The sequence below is a fragment of the Vitis vinifera genome, chromosome 2 (genome assembly GCF_030704535.1).
Source record: "Vitis vinifera cultivar Pinot Noir 40024 chromosome 2, ASM3070453v1".
NCBI lineage: Eukaryota > Viridiplantae > Streptophyta > Magnoliopsida > Vitales > Vitaceae > Vitis > Vitis vinifera.
This window is the reverse complement of record NC_081806.1, coordinates 4,058,693-4,077,533: the sequence shown is the minus strand read 5'-3', so window position 1 is coordinate 4,077,533 and position 18,841 is coordinate 4,058,693. Positions and strand designations below refer to the sequence as shown.

General features: G+C 35.9%; 3 protein-coding genes across 3 annotated transcripts; all 3 read left to right on the top strand.

Moving 5' to 3' along the window:
* The first annotated feature begins 28 nt into the window (after positions 1–28).
* LOC100266697 (expansin-A7) lies at positions 29–2,302 on the top strand. Its single transcript, XM_002275577.4, has 3 exons — positions 29–929; positions 1,036–1,351; positions 1,955–2,302. The coding sequence occupies exons 1-3, from the start codon at positions 764–766 to the stop codon at positions 2,265–2,267; spliced, it is 795 nt and encodes a 264-aa protein (XP_002275613.1). The 5' UTR covers positions 29–763; the 3' UTR covers positions 2,268–2,302.
* Positions 2,303–3,075: 773 nt separating this feature from the next.
* LOC100261490 (uncharacterized) lies at positions 3,076–5,083 on the top strand. The gene has a single exon (XM_002275597.4). It carries the CDS (start codon positions 3,701–3,703, stop codon positions 4,616–4,618), a length of 918 nt encoding a protein of 305 aa, XP_002275633.1. The 5' UTR covers positions 3,076–3,700; the 3' UTR covers positions 4,619–5,083.
* Positions 5,084–7,194: 2,111 nt separating this feature from the next.
* LOC100256403 (B-type cell cycle switch protein ccs52A) lies at positions 7,195–16,729 on the top strand. Its single transcript, XM_002275613.5, has 10 exons — positions 7,195–7,988; positions 8,083–8,205; positions 8,491–8,595; positions 12,834–13,013; positions 13,337–13,399; positions 13,525–13,719; positions 15,511–15,612; positions 15,704–15,766; positions 15,883–15,951; positions 16,303–16,729. Exons 1-10 carry the CDS (start codon positions 7,449–7,451, stop codon positions 16,354–16,356), a joined length of 1,494 nt encoding a protein of 497 aa, XP_002275649.1. The 5' UTR covers positions 7,195–7,448; the 3' UTR covers positions 16,357–16,729.
* The last annotated feature ends 2,112 nt before the right edge of the window (positions 16,730–18,841 follow it).

The window sequence follows — 18,841 nt, the reverse complement described above, 5'->3', positions numbered from 1 at the left end:
CTGATTGAATCTCAACTTGGCCAACTTAGTCTCTGCATTCCTAAATCATGACTAAGAACACATTTTTTTTCAACCAAAACTGATCCCTTAGGCAGGAGAGGCTGGAAGTTTCACATCAATAAAATCTTGGAGTTTAAAAGTCTGCAACTACGCTCGGCGCTTTGTGGGTGTGAATGATAATCCAAAAACGCCTTAACAAGCTAAAAATGCAGAGAAAATGGAGGCAGAGAAATGGAAGCTTTGAATATCAATACTTTTATTGTTTTGGAGTATAAGAAACTGAAACCTCCATGGAGCTATACCTAATAAACTCCGAATTATCTGAATTGATATGATAAAGACAATTGACGAGGTGGAGAATTTTCCATTTCCATCAATCATGGAAATTAGGATAAGCAATATTGATCTTCTCCGCCTCAAATATTAAATCTAATGACCCTATCCCACTCCAAGTCCAATGTTTAATCCGAAGGTAGCATCCAATACGATAAAACCTGCCCGCACGTTGCTAGTCATATCTAGCAAGTCAATGCACGGCTACATGGCCTGCAACAAACAAGCCTACTTAGTATGTATGTTGGGCTGCCACCTCAACCTTCTTTTCATTTAAAATCCTCATTTGACTTGAAATACATTTTCTTCGTGAGTGTCACGAAGGCATTCTTTGCTCTACCATCTTGTAGTTTAGAAGCATATAAGGCACCATGTACAAGGCAATTGCCATTGTACTTACCCACAAGGTCTCAATCTGTACTCAAAACCAATGGCTTCTTCCCTTCACTCATGGGGCTGCAGGTTCCTCTTCATGGGATTGGTATTCACAATCATTGCCAAATCAACCCTCGCTGTTGCACCTGTCTTCAGGCCAAGCCGATGGGCACTTGCGCATGCCACCTTTTATGGCGACGACACCGCCTCCGAGACCATGGGTTAGTAGTGGATGGCTCTCAATGCAACTTTATCTATGCCATAATGCTTCACATTATTGAAAAATGTGTTTACTAAGTGTTGGGTGTTTTTTGTTTGTGAATTTAGGAGGAGCATGTGGCTATGGAAACTTGTTCCTTAACGGTTACGGGACAGACACAGTGGCTTTGAGCTCCACACTGTTTAACAATGGATATTCTTGTGGGAGTTGTTACCAGATCAAGTGTGTTCAGTCAAGTGCATGCTATAAAGGGTCCCCATACACCACAGTCACTGCTACAAACCTTTGCCCACCTAATTGGGCCCAGGACTCCAATGCCGGTGGCTGGTGCAACCCACCACGGGTCCATTTCGACATGTCCAAGCCCGCCTTCATGAAAATTGCTCAGTGGAAGGCTGGCATTATCCCAGTCATGTACCGCAGGTACCCCTTCCTTCTCACAACTTATTCCTTGCCAAAGAGTTTATGTTTTTTCTGAAATCCAGAAAAAACATGATGCATGTTATTCTTGGTCATGACTCATAATGCCCCCACATGATGCCTTTACGTATAATCCTAAGATTTTTTGATTTCTCAGAGCAGTTGGTTTTGTATTTCAAAATGGCAGATTAAACAATCCACATCACCTAAAGGAAAAGCAGCATAGTGCCCTTGGAAGCAACTTTAAGGAACAAAAACATTCCTAATGCCCAGTATGGTGCCCTTGGAAGCAACTTTAAGGAACAAAGACATTCCTAATGCCACTATACTGGTTTCTAAAACATCATTCAATTACATCTCACTTTCAAGTTTCAACCTCCATACATGACCCCTTTCTCTAACTTTTCCTAAAAGCGCAGATGGGGACTGTTTCTTCCAGGAATTAGTCTGAAAGGTTGAATTTCTGGAAGATAAAATTAATCTGAATATTAACAGAAACCTTATTGGAAAGCTAACAGCAACATGAAAAGTTAGATAATCAATTTTTTTTTCCCCAGAAAAGATTTAACAAACATAAATTCTAATCGTTCTGCATGATTCTTGTAGAGTACCATGTGTTAAGCGTGGCGGGCTTCAATTTTCTTTCCAAGGGAACGGATACTGGCTGTTGGTATATGTGATGAATGTTGGTGGAGGAGGAGATATCGCGAGCATGTGGGTGAAGGGAAGCAAAACAGGGTGGATTAGTATGAGCCACAACTGGGGGGCCTCATACCAGGCGTTTGCAACTCTGAAAGGCCAAGCTCTTTCTTTTAAGCTCATCTCCTACTCAACCAAGCAGATTCTAGTAGCAAACAATGTGGCTCCCTCTAACTGGAATGTAGGAATGACTTACAAGGCCAATGTGAACTTCCATTGATGGAAGAGATCACCACTGCCTCCAGCCTTTTTTCTCTTGCTTGCCCCCTTTTTGTGGCTCCTTTTAAGGCCTAGAGCTTTCATCCCTTGCTTTTACTTTTCCTCTTCGGAGAAGAATTTTCGTTTTCTTGTATGTGATTGTATCTGCTGAGGAAGAATATGTTTTCCCACATCTACAGTGAGGGTAGATGGAAATGCTAAGACTACATCTTCATGTTTTCTAGTCTCTCAGTGAAGTCAATGTCGCCATTGAAGAGTAATAAATTAAGGTTTTCCTCAGTATATACCCTGTATATACTCTATCCAGATTTGCTCAGGATTTTCTAGTATGCTGTGTCCCAACATCAGAAAAGGAATTCTTAGCATAAATCTGAAATGGAGATACAAGACAGAAAGCCCCATTAGCATGAGAGAACAGTCAAAAAGAAAAATGGCTAATTGGTTCCTTGTGATCTACACCTACTGGATGACCCCCATGTGAGCATATGGGGCCATCAAAGGTAAAAAAAAAATGGGGATGCCATGCTAGCTACCATGAGACCCACCATAGTTGTTGGAGTGGGGGACAAGTTATCAATACAATTAAAGAGAATTGAGTCCCAAACAGAGACTATGCGCCCTCATTCCATTCCCTAAGCACGCCAGCCCTTTTGATCCTCATTGTCATTATCCTCGCACGCCACCGGAATCATTTCTCCCAACCTTTGCCCACCTCACCCAAACCCACTCTAACCCCCCCTTATACTTCAAGTTTTCTTTTCTCCATAGAAAAATAAACAGTCAAAAGACAGGTGAATTGCCAAGTACCCTTAACCTTTTGAGTGACTGCATCGCTTTGTGCATGCCACCGTGCGGCGCGTAGCCTTTCTTAACATGAAATAATGGTACATTTTGTCCTTCTGGGGATTGTTTAAAACTCGATTACTGTGTCATTCAATGGGGCCTAGACAAATTGAACTGCATATCTTTGATTATGTAGCCTATACAAACTGCAGTGCATTTGAGGATGGTCTGCTCTGTTACATGCAAACCAGAAGTCAATTCTCTGGACGATTCATCCCCCACCTTCACTACACCAACAGGCAGTTTTTGATCTAAAATTTCACAGCCCACCTAACCTATATTCTCTCCAAAACTCCCTATACTACGTGAAAATTTTTTAAGTTTTCCCCTCTTTTAGAATTCCCCATTTTTTTTATTAATGAAGTCAAGCTTCTGTTTTCTCTGATCTATAACTTTCCCCGAACAGTCCAGACTTCAAACTTTACTCTTTAAAAACTCGGTTCCTGTATGAATCTACAGGAAGGAAAAAGCTGAATTGTAGCCAGTTCTCGCAGAAATCAAGCTCTCCTTTAATGTACCAGACCCACAACAGTGGAAAACCCTGGTATATCCAGCTTTAACTTCTTTTTAGACCAAACCTCACTTCCTCACATGGGTTCTCTCTTCCCTCTCATACTAATAGTTCTTTCATTGGGGTCGTCTGCATTGATGAAAACTGAAGCTCAGGGAATCAAATCAGCCCGCCTGCTTGATCTGGTCCTCAGAGACTACACCATCAGATCCTACAACACACGCTCCAGGACAGGAATGCTACACACTGTAGACTTACCGGCCAACTTCTCCGGCATCCGAGTCGACACAGTGAGATTCAGGTGCGGTAGTCTTCGCCGGTATGGCGCTCAGGTCAAGGAATTCCAACTGGGTATCGGGGTAAAAGTCAGCCCTTGTGTGGAGAGAGTCATAGTGATTAGGCAAAACCTTGGAAACAACTTGTCTTCTATATACTCGGACAGCTACAATTTATCTGGATACCAGCTTGTTTCCCCTGTTTTAGGCCTTTTGGCATACAATGCAGGCGACAACAGGAACTACACCAACCCCTTTGAGCTCGGCATTCTCGCCGGAAAAACACCCATCAAGGTAGACTTCAGCAACACTACCCTGGTCCAGACTCCGGGAACTGTTCCATTATGTGCTACATTTGAGCATGATGGCAAGGTGACATTGACACCCCAGACATCACCGTATGTTTGTGTCACATCAAAGCACGGCCATTTCGGGTTGGTGATGGAGTCACCGGAGTTGCAGGAGGGGAAAAGGATGAGCTGGTGGAAGGTGGCAGTAGGGGCCTCCATTGGGGCTACATTGGGTGCATTTCTCCTGGGATTGCTTCTGGTGGCAATGTTTGTGAAGGTAAAGAAGAGATCAAGAATGGAGGAGTTGGAGAGGAGAGCCTATGAAGAAGAAGCCTTGCAGGTGTCCATGGTTGGGCATGTGAGGGCTCCTATAGCTGCTGTAACTAGGACAATGCCCTCAATTCAGGATGAGTACACACCTCCTCCTCCTTGAATTGTTATACTCCAATTAGCCATTTTCATTCTTTCTGTAAGATTAGCTCAAAATATATTAAGTTTTTTTGTTCTGAGAAGAAGAAATTAAGAGAAATCGTCTTAATTTTCTTCCATAAATTTCATTTAGAATCATATTCACAAAAGCAGTTCTGGGTCTTCTTTGAGACAATGCCCTGTAAAACAGAGTATGATCTTCTGGTCCAATGTTTCATAAAGAGGAAGCATAGAGAAGGAGAAAAAGGATTGGGAAAAAAAAAAGATCAAACATAGATGCTAAATTGGGTCAATCACCAAAAGTAATTTCTGTTCAGTGTTTAAGAGAGGGAAGTGAATTGATTAGGGTTTCGAATGTGGATCAATTATATTATATCTTGTATGGTCAACTCTGAATCACCCAACTTCCAGGTAGGCCATGGATTTCAAATGTGAGATTGATGAGAGCAACAGAGAAAGTCAAATTTAAATGAGATTGGGAGGGGCAAACTATTGATCTGGTGGTTGAGGTGAGATTCGGCATCCCAGGAAAAGCAATATGTGATTCAACAGTAATCTCTCCACACAGCATGGGCTCCACATTAAGATTATTAACAGCTCTCTGCGAAATCGTGGGTAAAAAAGTTTGTTGGATTCATTCTTTCTTAAGTCGAAGACTGTTTGTCTAGTTGAATGTAGTCTCGCTGTGAATTTTTAGAGGGTTTTTTTTTTAATAAATAATTTTAAAGAAAAAAAGGAGAAAGTTTTTTTCTTCTCATTTATGTAAAATATTGTATCACCTTTAATAAAATATTCACAACATCAAAATTATTCCCCTAAAATCATAATTTAGGTGCCCTATGATACACTTTCTATTTTTAAAAAATAGAAAGTCTAATAAAAAAATAAATAAAAATTCACTTTATATTTTTAAACTCTTTTCAAAATTTTAAAAATATAAAAAAGTGAAATTTACTTCCTTAAATTTTAAAAAGTGTTTTTTAGATATACAAGTATTTTGTTTCAAAATTTTTATATTTTGAGTGTAATTGATAAATCAATTTAATGACTTAATTTGATTTAATAATCTAATTTAAGTCGTTAAATATATTAATTATATTTAATAAAATAACTTAATAATAAAACTTAAAATTAATAATAGTTTTAAGCTTATATTTGGTTCTTATAAAATTTGAGAAATTGCAAAAAAAAAAAAAAAACTAAAAAGAAAAATAAAAGAAAAGAAAAAGTGAAGAAAAAAAAATTTAAAGTCAAGCAAATAAATTATTTTTATAGGTTACTTCTTTACTTATTTTAATCCTTTTATATAAATGCTTATATTTCTAATTAATTTTAATTATATTTATTTTAAAAAAATTTTAATAGTAAAATAAAAAATGAGAAGATCATTTTTAAACATTTTTTTTAATATTGCAGTTATTTTATATGTCTACAAGACTTTGAATATAAAATTATAACAAATTTATTACTCAAGATTAAGGAAGCTTTATATTGGTTAACATTAATGAAGATAAATATTAATCAAAATTAATGATGATAAAAAGACAATTCAATGATTTAAAAAAATTTAAAATAAATTTATTAAACAATTTTAATATGTGAAGTAAAAATTAATTAATAAATTTTAAGCTAATAACTTAGATGATATATTTTTTTATTTTTATAAATAAATTCCCTTATATAAAATATAAGAAACCTTATAAAAAAAATATAAAAATTTTCCTTAAATTTTAAAATTTTAAAAGATCCTCTCAAGGATGCAAGGTATGTACTTACTTTTTGTATGAGAAATCTTTTATTTTGTATAAGACTTATTTTTAAAAACAAAAACAAGAAATGTATTCAAATATGCACTTAATAACTTTAAGTCATTGACTAAAAAGTATTAAGTTTACCAAATACTAATAACACTTTCTATTTCTTTTTTTTAAAGCAAGTTTTTAACTGAGTTAACCAAAAAAAAAAAAAGTTCCAAATGAAAGGGTGTTTGGAAAAATTTAATATTTATTATTTAATAATATAAATTGATTTTAAAATAAATAATTCTTAAATTTCTACTTAAAACTTACTACCTAAGTATTAAAATTGTTTAATAAATTTAATTTAATTTTTTTAAAATCATCAAATCCTCATTAATTTTAACTACTATTTATATTTATTAATCTTGAATAATAATTTTAAAAAACTAAAATCTAATTCTAATTTTAGATACTTCCTAAATCAATACCCTAGTTTGATTTTAAGGGTTTGCAACAAATTAGGTATTTTTTTAAATTATCTCCAATTATGCATTGATTTTTAATTATTTTACTTACTAAATCTGAATTTTTAATTATTTCCATTATGCATTCCTTATAATTATTTTCCTTAATAAATTTGATTTATTAAACAATCTCTAAGATTTCACACACACACACACACATATATATATATATATATATATATATATATATATATATATATATATATATATATATATATATATGCCTGGTGATTGGGTTGCTCGAGCTCAAAGGCCCAAGACATTGGGTCTAATCAATCTATAAGGTGAAAGCCCAACTTGCAGTTTGGATTCGGAAAAGGTAAGGAAATCTACACTTGAAGCCGCTTGACAATTGACATCCACCGCAAACGCAGCGTCTATTTTTTCCCGCAAAGGGAACTTCTAATACTAAATTTTCCCGGGAAAAATAACAGCTTCTTGTCAATTTCCCACAAACCAAACGGTCATTATTTTTCTACATCTATCTTCTACCATACGCAAACCCTAACCTGTTACCTCTCTTGTCTCTCTCGCTCCAGGTCTAGGGTTTCTTGTCTCACTCTGATCGCTTATGGATGATCCCACAACACCTTCAACAACCAACCAATCAGCTCTCAGAAGCTCCTCAGGGTTAAATCTACCTTCTACAATGTCGAAGACCCCTCTATCTCTCGAACCCGTAACCCCGTCGACCCACATTGAGCGTATGATCAGTGTAGGGTATCAGCCGTCGCCGTCGAGAACGATTTACAGCGATAGATTCATCCCCAGCAGAACAGGTTCCAATTTTGCGCTCTTCGACATCTCCCCGTTGGCTAACTCGCCGGCGGAGGGGCGAGAGGATGGCTCTGGCGCGTATGCGACGTTGTTGAGGACGGCCCTATTCGGGCCCGATGCCGGAGTCTGTTCCCCAGGCACGCCGGATAAGTTGATGAGATTGGATGGGAAGAATTCTTCTGTGTATCCGTCGAGCCGGAATATTTTTCGGTACAAGACGGAGACTCGGCAGTCGATGCACTCGCTGTCGCCTTTCGGGTTTGAAGATGCATTGCCGGGCGTGAGTCATGGCCCGGTCAAGGCAGCACGGAAGGTTCCTCGATCGCCTTATAAGGTGAATTTCTTGTTTGATTGATGATGTGTTGGCTTAGACATAAATTTCTGTCCTTGGGTTTTATGGTTTATGGAGGTTATCGTGCTTTGACTAGGTTTTGGATGCTCCGGCATTACAAGATGATTTTTATCTGAATCTCGTTGATTGGTCCGCGCATAATGTGTTGGCAGTTGGGTTGGGCAATTGTGTCTATTTATGGAATGCTTGTAGTAGCAAGGTGAGTTCTGGATTTTCCATTCTAAATGAGAGTTAAATTTGTTCCCTTTTGAATGTAATCTGAGGTTGGTGTATATGTTGTAACCTGGCATGATTGTTTTGCACTCTTGTGTTTGATGCTTGCCTTGCGAATTCTACAAAAATGATCATGATCGCTAATGTGGCCATACACACAGAGTTTTAGTACTTCTCTATGTTTACCTCCATAAATTTTCATTTTTCTATTTTCTGTCTCACCTACTTTGCTCTTTGAGTTAATTAATTTCCTTCTCCTTGCCATCTGCAGGTGACAAAGTTGTGTGACCTGGGAATGGATGTAAGTGTCTGTTCAGTAGGCTGGGCGCAGCGTGGCACACATCTTGCTGTTGGAACAAGTAATGGAAAACTCCAGGTTGGAAATTATTAGTTGATCAAAATCTCGTATTTGTTGCAAGTTCTAGATTTGAGCAAGGCATGTGGTCGTTCAGTTATTTGGGTGTTGTGCCATTTGTTTACATCAACATAGGCTTTGTAAATTCAATTAATGAAATATGATAATACAGGATGCCAATCATCCCTGATGAATTTAGATGCTGATAGTGATATGTTGGATGTTCACTCAACTCAGACAAGCCTTAACTCAATTTGCATCAATCACATGAATTTTATTTCACCATTTTGTGCTATATGTTGCTATAGCTCCTGTTAAACCATACTTCTCAGGTTCTTTCCACTATAGAAGATAAACTTCAAAAGCAAATACTTAAGTTGATGGGTTTTTTAGAAGTTTCTGAAGTAGTCTTACAATTGGAAACAAGCATTATTATTCAGGACAAGATTTTGGAAACTTCTTGATTCAGTTTGCAGTTTTATTTTGTTTTGTTTTTGTATTTTTTAAATAAGGGAATGTGCTATTAATACAAAAGGACCACAAAGTTTTCAATTTAAGTGGGGGACTTTTGAAATTAAAAGCAAAGGACAGAAAACTTATTGTTCGGGATAGGCTTCCTCAGTGGCCCCTATTTGAACTCCATTAATTGTAGGTTATGTCTTAGAAACATTTTTCTCCTTAATTTCAAAATGTGATCACTAATAGTGATATGAGACAGTGTGGTTGATGATAAATGTTTAAGATTATGGCCAATCTAATAAATTAGCGGACTAGAATGAATGGAATATGTGAAGGGTTTTCCATTGAACTAGTAGTTGTTCACTGCAAGATTTTTTCTCAAATTCCCTTGGTTGCTAAATCCCAAGGACATGAAGGATTAGTTAAGGGTAACGTTATGAAAGAGTACTTTGTCTAGGGGAGGGAAATTAATTTCGTTGAAGAGTACTTTGTCTAGCTTTCTTATTTACTGCCTGTCCCTCCTTTTTATCCCTAGAATGATGTTGTTGAGGCATGAGAAGATTAAGCTTAACATTGTACATGTTGGAATGGTTGCTCTTCTTTGTATTTACCATTCAATGAAATGAATTTGTTTTGTTTCCAAAAAAAAAAAAAAGAAAACAGAAAAGATTAGGCTTAACTTTCTGTGTGTTAAGAGTGGTGGTTGTGAGTTGCTGGTGAAATGGTATAATCTTTTATTTGATTAGGGAAAGCGAGATCTAGATCTTAGAAACTTGTTCCTCCTTTGTAAGGCCATGCTCGAGTAATGGTGTTAGCGGTGGTTGTGAGGTGCTGGTGAAATGGTACAATCTTTTATTTGATAAGGGAAAGCAAGAACTAGGTCAAAGAAACTCATTCCTCCTTAGTAAGGTCATGCTTGAGTAATGGTGTTGGATGTATAATCCTTGCAAGGGGTGAGTATTTGGTGCTCTAGAGAGTTTTTGGGAGTGGGATTGTGGAAAGTGACAAGGATAGGATGGGCAAAGCTTCTTTCATAAACAGTTTTTTTTTTTTTTTTTTAATGTAAGTTTTAACATAGCGTTTGGTGTCATGAGTTGTTATTGAGTACCTCCTTTTTTTATTTTTTTATTTATTCCCAATTGTTTTTATTTAGAATGCTTGGGTGGTTGTTTTTTATGGGGAGATTGGAGGCTGTGGGCACTGAAGTCTATGTTTTCTAAGACATTTTCATAATTGGGAGTTGTTGAATGTAGAATCACTCAAGTAAATTTAGAAGGGCAACAATGCTTAGGGATAGGAAGAATGGTATCATAGTTTGCCCCCAATTTTATGTGGATCTTTTTCCGTTCTCCTAAATTCAAATAGCTTCAAAACCTTATAGAACCCTGAGCTGCTTGGAGCAACATTGAGGTTCTTATGGTAGCTTAGAGGTGCTTGGATGTAATTGACATGCATGTTGACCTTGACTAACTTATCTATATCCCACATCATACTCATGGGAGAAAGGTACTTTCCCTAGATAACCCATTCTAACCACCTCAAGAAGTCGAGAATTGTCTTGTATTGTAACTCTTTCTTCAAAGATTCCCTTCTTATTGGTTCTTAGTTTTGCTTTTGTAGCCACTTGAGTTGGGCTAACTTGGGTACTTAGAGTTTTGAGGTGCCTAATAGCTGCATGGTTATCTTAGGAGAGATCTTAGTCTATAACAAGTGACATCAACGTTGAGGTTACAAAAGAAGTTTGTAACTAAGGAAGAGAGGATGCTAACAAGTATGTTTGACTTTGAGATAGATGAAGCAGCTCTTAGCAAACAATCTTGTAGTAGTAAACGTAGCATGACCATGGTTGAGAAGTGGAAAAACTTGGAGCAGCTTTTAAGGTACTTGGTAATTGATGTGCTTGATGAGCTTATTTGAATACCACATCGAAAACATACTAGAAGGGTACACTCCCCTAGTACCTATAAATAAGGAACCTTGTAACCTATTCTAACAACTTCAAAGAGTTGAGAAGTGTCTTGACTCTTGTATAATAAAGTTTCCTAGTGCTATTATACTTGATTTCTGCAAGCATTCTCTTCCTTTTGGCTGTTAGGTTTGCTTCCTTGCATGAATCAAGCCGAATTAGATGCTCAAAGTGTTGAGGTGTTTAATTGCTGCATGGATTTTTAGGGGAGATCCGAGCCCATGACAATATGCTAGTATAAAGATGCATTAAGAATGGAAAATTTTCAATCAAATATTTTTATTGAACTTTGGAGCCCAATTCAAGAGGTCCCTTCCTTGAAAAGTCCTTGGACCCTACAAAAGTGAGTTTCTTCATTTAGGAGACTTGTCTGGGGAGAAAATGGACCAGCTAAGGAATGGAGGGTGGCATTTAGCTAACTGGTTGTGTTTGTGCATATGCAATAAGGAATCGACCAATCATATTTGCCAACTGGTAAAGTTGTGAGTTTGTAGCATTTGTTATTCTTTTGTTTTGACCCTTCTTAGGTGCGTACTAAGACAGTGAAAGAAGTTTTATTGGGAGTGGCATGAGAAATTTGTTGGCAAAAAGCGAAAGAATTTGTGGAAAAAAATCCATAGTGTTTGTACTGGACCACTTGATATAGCAAGGTAGCAGAACTTTTGAAGGCTCGGGGGACTTGGATCAATCATTGAAGGAGTCTTTTTTTGTTCTCTTTGCCTTTGGTGTTGAAAGTGTTTGAGCAATGATTGCTGGGCCATGTTAGATTTCTTTAATTGTATGGATGTGCAAGAAAGGTGTTGTTTGCGTCTTTTTTCATTTGCCTTTTTGTAATGAGACTCTTGGGCTATGCCTCCTGTTTGTTAGCACTTTTTTAATAAAATCTTTTGCCTATAAACAGGGTAACAGAATTTTAAAAAAAAATGGAGAAAGAAAAAAAAGTTTGAAGTAAATACTTTCGTAGTTGAACTCCATTAATTGCCCATGGTAACTTGTACCTTTAAGATCATTTATCTTGGCTTCAGATTTTGTGTTTCCCTTTGGTTATATTGGAACTGGCTTTGCTTTTGAGCATATGGGATGCGTATGTTTGTTGAACACCTTGGCATTCTTGAGCATATCATGTTCCAGTTGTAAGTGAGACACAACAAAGGGTGGAAAGATTGCCCCTTAAGAATTTGAATTGTTTGTGTAAAAAAAACTTGCATTTGGCTTTGGAAGGGGACTCCCTTGGCCTTTGTCCTTTCTTTTTTTGGTTGCCTGGAGAACCATCATTTGCATGCGGTCAAAATGCAAGCTTGTTTTCAATGTTTACTTCTTATCTTACTATATGTATAACTGCTCTTGTAACGTTCATAAGGCTTCATTTTTCATTTCATATGGTAAAGCTTGAAGCTTCTATGCAGAAATGATTGGATGAATTGGATCCATTCAACTGTTTTCTGAGATTTTTTCTTTGCTTATGTGTTTGTTTGGGAAACGATGAAACCTGGCCTGATGTTTATCCCTGGTTGGAAAACTTGGAATATGTTTGGTTTTGTTTCTTCAAAATGATGTGTACAGTGGCAAAATATGAACATGCTTATTACATAATTTACACCTAAAGGACCGGCTGCTCCAAATTTATATTTGGAAAATCCTTTTTTGAGATTCTCAAATATCCAATATGAAAATAAAAGATGATCGGCTGCTAATCAAAAAATAAAATAAAATAAAATAAAACAAAAGATGATTGTCTATCTTTCTTCAGGAGCTATAATCTAATATTGACATATGACATGCGGTATTCACTAGTTTTACCTTTAACTGATGCCTCTCACCGCCTTCTATGTAGATTTGGGATGCATCTCGCTGCAAGAGAGTGCGAACTATGGAGGGTCATCGGTTACGTATTGGAGCTCTAGCCTGGAGCTCATCCATGTTGTCTTCAGGTAGTCGGGATAAAACAATTCTTCAACGTGATATACGTGCTCAGGATGATTTTGTTAATAAGCTCGCTGGACACAAGTCAGAGGTCAGACTCCTACACATATTGGTTACCGCTTGAATTTCTTGGTCAATCAAATTCTTTCTATGTTTACTCTTCATTTAGTATATATATTTTTTTTAATCTTTTTGTTTCTCTTTCTTTTTTCTTTTTTTTAAACCATTTGTTATCCTGATTTTTCTTGCAGATTCTGGTTTTCTTAAAACTATAGTTGCTTCTTTTTTCTTTCCCAATGTCTCATGCTGCATTCCTTTTTGTTAAAAACCATTTAGTATAGCTATGTTGTTCTATTCATTAAAATTATGAGTTTGTATTTTTCTCAGCCTGAGAATCATTTACCTTTGGTGTAGGTTTGTGGATTGAAGTGGTCTTATGATAACCGTGAGTTAGCATCAGGAGGAAATGATAATAGAGTATGTAATTTTATTTATTTATCATCTACTATTTATGTTGATGCTTAGCAGTTATTACAGAGGAATTCATGTATTCCTGCAGTGATAGTAATATCGGCTCCTGAGTGTGTCTCATCTATGTGCAGCTTTTTGTTTGGAATCAACATTCAACTCAACCTGTCCTAAAATACTGTGAGCATACAGCAGCTGTAAAAGCCATAGCATGGTCCCCCCATCTTCATGGTCTTCTTGCATCTGGGGGTGGTACAGCAGACCGCTGCATTCGATTCTGGAATACAACCACTAACTCACACCTGAGCTGCATGGACACCGGCAGTCAGGTGATACTGATCCTCCTTTTTATAGCTAAGCAGCTTGTCTACCTTTTCATTCATATGGTTTTTTTATTCATACTTTCTGGCACATGCAAAGAAAAAGGGACATCCACCTAGGTTTTTTCGACTTATTATGTTGCATGAGTGATGCATACATACACAGTTTTCTAACAGTCAATAAAACAAATATAATGTAAAGGCCTAGAGGTATTTGCTCCTTATCCTGAAACTTCTGTTGTACTCTAAAAATATGCTGAACAGGAGATATCAATAGTGGAATTAAGTAGCACATGCCTCTACAAGAACAAAAATAATTAGATCAAAATCTTCATTTTGAAAAAGCAGCTGACAATACACAGACAAGGAGCCTAAAAGTAGTAGTGACTGTTGTCTTTCTTTGTTTCTCTTCAACATTATGTTTTTCTTTTTCAGTTCAGTCATATTGGAAAAGAAAATGGATAATGAACTGTTTAGTTTGGCTGTTCAACTTAAGGCAGAAGAAATAAACAAACACACGGAAGAACTTCATAAATGATTCCTTCCTTAATTTCATATTCTTGAAACCATGATATAACATATAAGTCTCAAATGATTACAGTTTGGAATGGAGTGGAAGGAGCCTTTCTCATAATGCTTTTGCTTTCTGGCTTCTTACATGTCAGAGCATGTTGTGGGTATATGGGATCACATTGTCTTGTGGACCAAAATCACAAAGATACATAGCCTAGAGTGATCTAGAGGTGGCTGCAGGAAGTGGGTTCAGGGTTGAGAATAAGGGAATGCTTTTCCCATAAGCTCTGTTTAGATCATGGAAAGTAGGGAAATGAAAAAAAAACAAAAAAGGGAGGAACAAATTCAAAATCTCTTGTTTGGTTTACCAAAGAAAATATGAAGAAAAATCAAATTTAATGAAAATTACTTTGAAATTTATATATTTTCAAATTCTTTATACTTTGTATAGGAGAGAAAAAGAGATAGATTTGGTGAAGGATTTAAGAAAATTTTATTGAGTTCAATTTTTTTTTTCCTTTCAGTTTTACTTTCTTTCCATTTTTTCTCTCTCTTTTCGCTTTGTTTTCCCTCAAACTTTCCAAGCAATGAAAAATGGAGTGTTAAATAGTTCTATTATGTTGGCAGTGTGGTTCTATATCAGAGAAATGCTTGCAAACTTCAAGAGTATGAAGCAATATTTAGGATAGAAGCCTTCTGAAAGTATGATCAGCAATGTAGAAAACCCAAAAAGTGAGGGTTCCATTTTAATATAAATAAATCTGATGCAAGAAAGAATAAGAAATGTAAGAGAGAAGCAGGCATACTAGAAATAGAGAAGAAGACTAAAGAGCAAGAGAAGGAAGATGAAAGAGTAATAAGGGGTAGAATATTTGGGTTTCCCCTTGAGAGCCTCATACAAATCTTCCAAGGTGTAGGATGCAATGGAGGAGAGATTTAGGAAAAGACTAATGTTGTGGAAGAGACGATACCTTTTTAAGGGAGCGAGAATCACTCTAATAAAAAGCACTTTATCAAGCCTTCAAATCTATTTTATGTCCTCATTTTCCATTCCAAGGGAGGTCAGTTCAAGACTCGAGTAAAAGAGGATGAAGAAACCTCATACTAGGCACTTCAAATAAGTAGTTCTACCTCCCCTTGGTAATAAGGAGACCAAGAGAAATGAGGCACTCATAAAAATGAATTATTCTCTCTCTCTCTCATGTTTTATATCAACACTAAGAGAAATTGTATCTCATGGTTTTCAACAGTACTAATTTTGTTTTTTTTTCCTATTTAACATGACAGGTATGCAACCTTGTCTGGTCTAAAAATGTCAATGAACTTGTAAGCACCCATGGGTACTCCCAGAATCAAATAATAGTTTGGAGATATCCTACCATGTCAAAGGTATGAAAGTTGGTGTATTATTATTTGTCAAACAGCAAAGAAGAAGCATTGTTTATTAGTTTGGTTCTATAATTTTGTTTGGCTAATACAGTTGGCAACCCTTACCGGCCATACGTATAGAGTTCTTTATCTTGCCATCTCCCCCGATGGACAGGTAATTCATCCTTCATCATTCCTTGTATTCTTCTTATGAGAGAGCTGTAATACCATTTATTTCCCTTTAGTTTGAGGATGTTCATCTCATAGTTCCAATAATCGCTGTTGTTTCAGACAATCGTCACAGGAGCAGGAGATGAAACACTTCGGTTTTGGAATGTCTTCCCTTCTCCCAAATCACAGGTAAGTGATTTGTTAGATGGTAAAAAAAATTTCTTGGGGCTCCCATGCTATTAAGTTGTTTTTAATAATAACTAAGCCTGATTATGATGGAAATATGCATGTCATACTTCCTAGGCATTGGGTTCTCTATTTACTATTTAGGCTGGAGGGGAAACTGATTCCCTATTAGGCAGAATCTTCATGGAAGGTTGTTTTACCTGTTGATTCCCTTTGATTGTTTGACCAATGAAAGGCATATACAAACTATATATCTCGCCTCCTCGTGCATCAACCTGTTTACTTTAGCCTTTCTTAATCTAAATGGGAGACCAAAAGTCAAAACACTTATTACAATTGGAACTGTTAATGCAGAATACTGATAGTGAAATTGGAGCATCATCCCTTGGAAGAACTCAAATCCGATGACTCTTTGGGATTGATGTGTATTGAGTTAGCAGCTTTTGCACTTGCTTGTGCCATGGCAGGATGAGGAGAAAGGTAATAACTTGTCAAGATGACGAGCTCATCAGATTAGTCCACTGGAACCAACACCCATACAAGAAAATTTGCATGAACCTGAAAAGCAAAGATCTGAGTGGAAGTTGTAGATTATGCCTGCATTCTTGCAAATTGATTATTGTTAGTTTTCCCTGAATGGTTATACAATGTATAGTGGGAAGCGGTGTCAGTTACTCTTAACTCTTAACTGCCCCCCTTCCATCCTATAATTAAGAATGTTTCAATGATCAGATGTAGCATGGTTCTTGAAAGTTTATGTAAATAAATTAGTTTTCTTTCACATTTCTGCCTCCCTGAACAAGTATTTGTGGATTTTTCATGAAATATTAGGTATGATGCCCACCCAGTGGTAAGGACGTCTTCTGGAACACATAACGGTATTGGAAGTATGCCTTCTAATATACTCCATTGAAAATCAAAAAATGGAGAGAAGAAGGAAGAAAGTAGGTATGAAAGACAATAATAATGAGAGCATTTCAAAACCCCTTTTGATCACCCAACCCTTTTCCATTTCTTTGTTCAACAAACTGCTCTTTTAGCTTGGTTCATGGAAATGCTCCTGTTTTCTTCTTCATCTTCTTCAACATCAACATAGAAGAAAAAATCAGGCTATAAAAATATGCTCTATTAGAAAAATCTGCGAAGAAAAATATACATATAAAACAAAGGTTAGTGAGGGAACATTTCAAGCGGGAGTAGACTCCAATGGACTCCATGAGATATCTCCATGGGAAGAATATACAGTTCACACGTTTCGCGGGTTAAGAGCCACTGCACAAATATCAGAAACGTGCTTTATTTGGAACATGATTGTTATGTGTCAATGTGGTCGGTTTGGGCCCCCCTCCAACAGCCTGCACATTTCCATTCAGGGCCCTCGAATGGTACATCACAGTTGTATTCACATGTTGAGGATGATAGTGAACCGACATAGCCATAAATGTTCCAACCCACCATTTTCATTTTTCATCACTTTTTAAGGCCATGTTGGATAAATGAGAATGAGAATGGAAAATAAGCATAAATATTTTAGGTTTATTCGGGACGTATTTTAAAAAACAATTTAGAAAACTAGATCTGTTTGATGGTATGATTTAAAAATAGAAAACCGTTTTTAAAATTTTCAAATATCATTTGACTATTGTTTTTTAAAAGCAAAGTAAAATATAGAATAATTTTTAAAAACAAAAGGAAAACACGACCCGCTAATTATGTTTTTAGAAACTTGTTTTAAATACTGTTTTTAAGTTAAAGAATAAAAAACAGTTTTTAAAAATAAATTTCAGCAAATATGGCCAAATAGACCCTAATTTTTGTATAATAAAAGTTTATTTGAAATGTAAAATGTTCTTAATTTATTTTCTATAATTTAAAAATAATTTTGACATATAATATTTTATTTTTAATCATTCTTAATATTTGTATAATTATTTTTTAAAACAAATAAATTACTTAAAAGTATTAACTCAAAACACTATGATTTCTATTTTTTTTTTAAAAATATTTTCTATTTTTTTGGTTGTCGGCCATATTTTTTTGGGTTTTTTATTTTTTTATGTTATAAAAAAAAAAAAAACAGTTACCAAGCCTTTATTTCGATTCTCATTCTTAAATATGAATGAATTTGGTGATTTCAATTTTTATGTTTAGATGCACCTAAAAATAGGTTTGAATTATTATTTGTTTACATTTCAATGTTAGATAACAATGCGAGTGAAAATGAAAAATCAAGAATATTGACAATAACCGCAAAAAGTCAAACAAACGTAAGGAAGATGAAGTTAAATAATAAGTTTAACATGTTTTATATCATTTTTTTATATTCAAAGAATCAAAATATCTCTCATTAGAAATAAATTGACATCCATTTATGAATAAGATTTCATATTGGTTCAAAACAATTTAAGGTTTGAAACTTAAACCAACTAAGCTTAAAACAGAATAAACAGGAAACAAACAGAATTATAGGACACTTATTGGATTAGTGTGACTGAGGAGTGAGAGATGATTATCCTCCTCTAAGATCAGTCTTGATTCAATAGGGAATAAATGTTTTACCTTTGGGATTCAACAACCAAAACGTCATCTAAGATACAAAAACCAATTAAAAAAATTGAGATTTTGAAGGACCCCCAAAAGATGTGTGGAGAGAAAGTCAACCATGGACTCCGATGTAAGAGGGTTATAATGGACTCAAATTAAGGTTTCTTAGATCGAGGTATCTGAAATCCCACCTGACAGGCTTGGACCCATGAACGTAGAAGACTCTCACTTTCCTGTTCATACATCCAAGAGATTTAAGAAATGGTTCACAATACAAGACACTTAAAGTATTCAGTCCCTTATCTACGGGAAAGGTACACTTTAGCTTATACACCACAACACATATTCA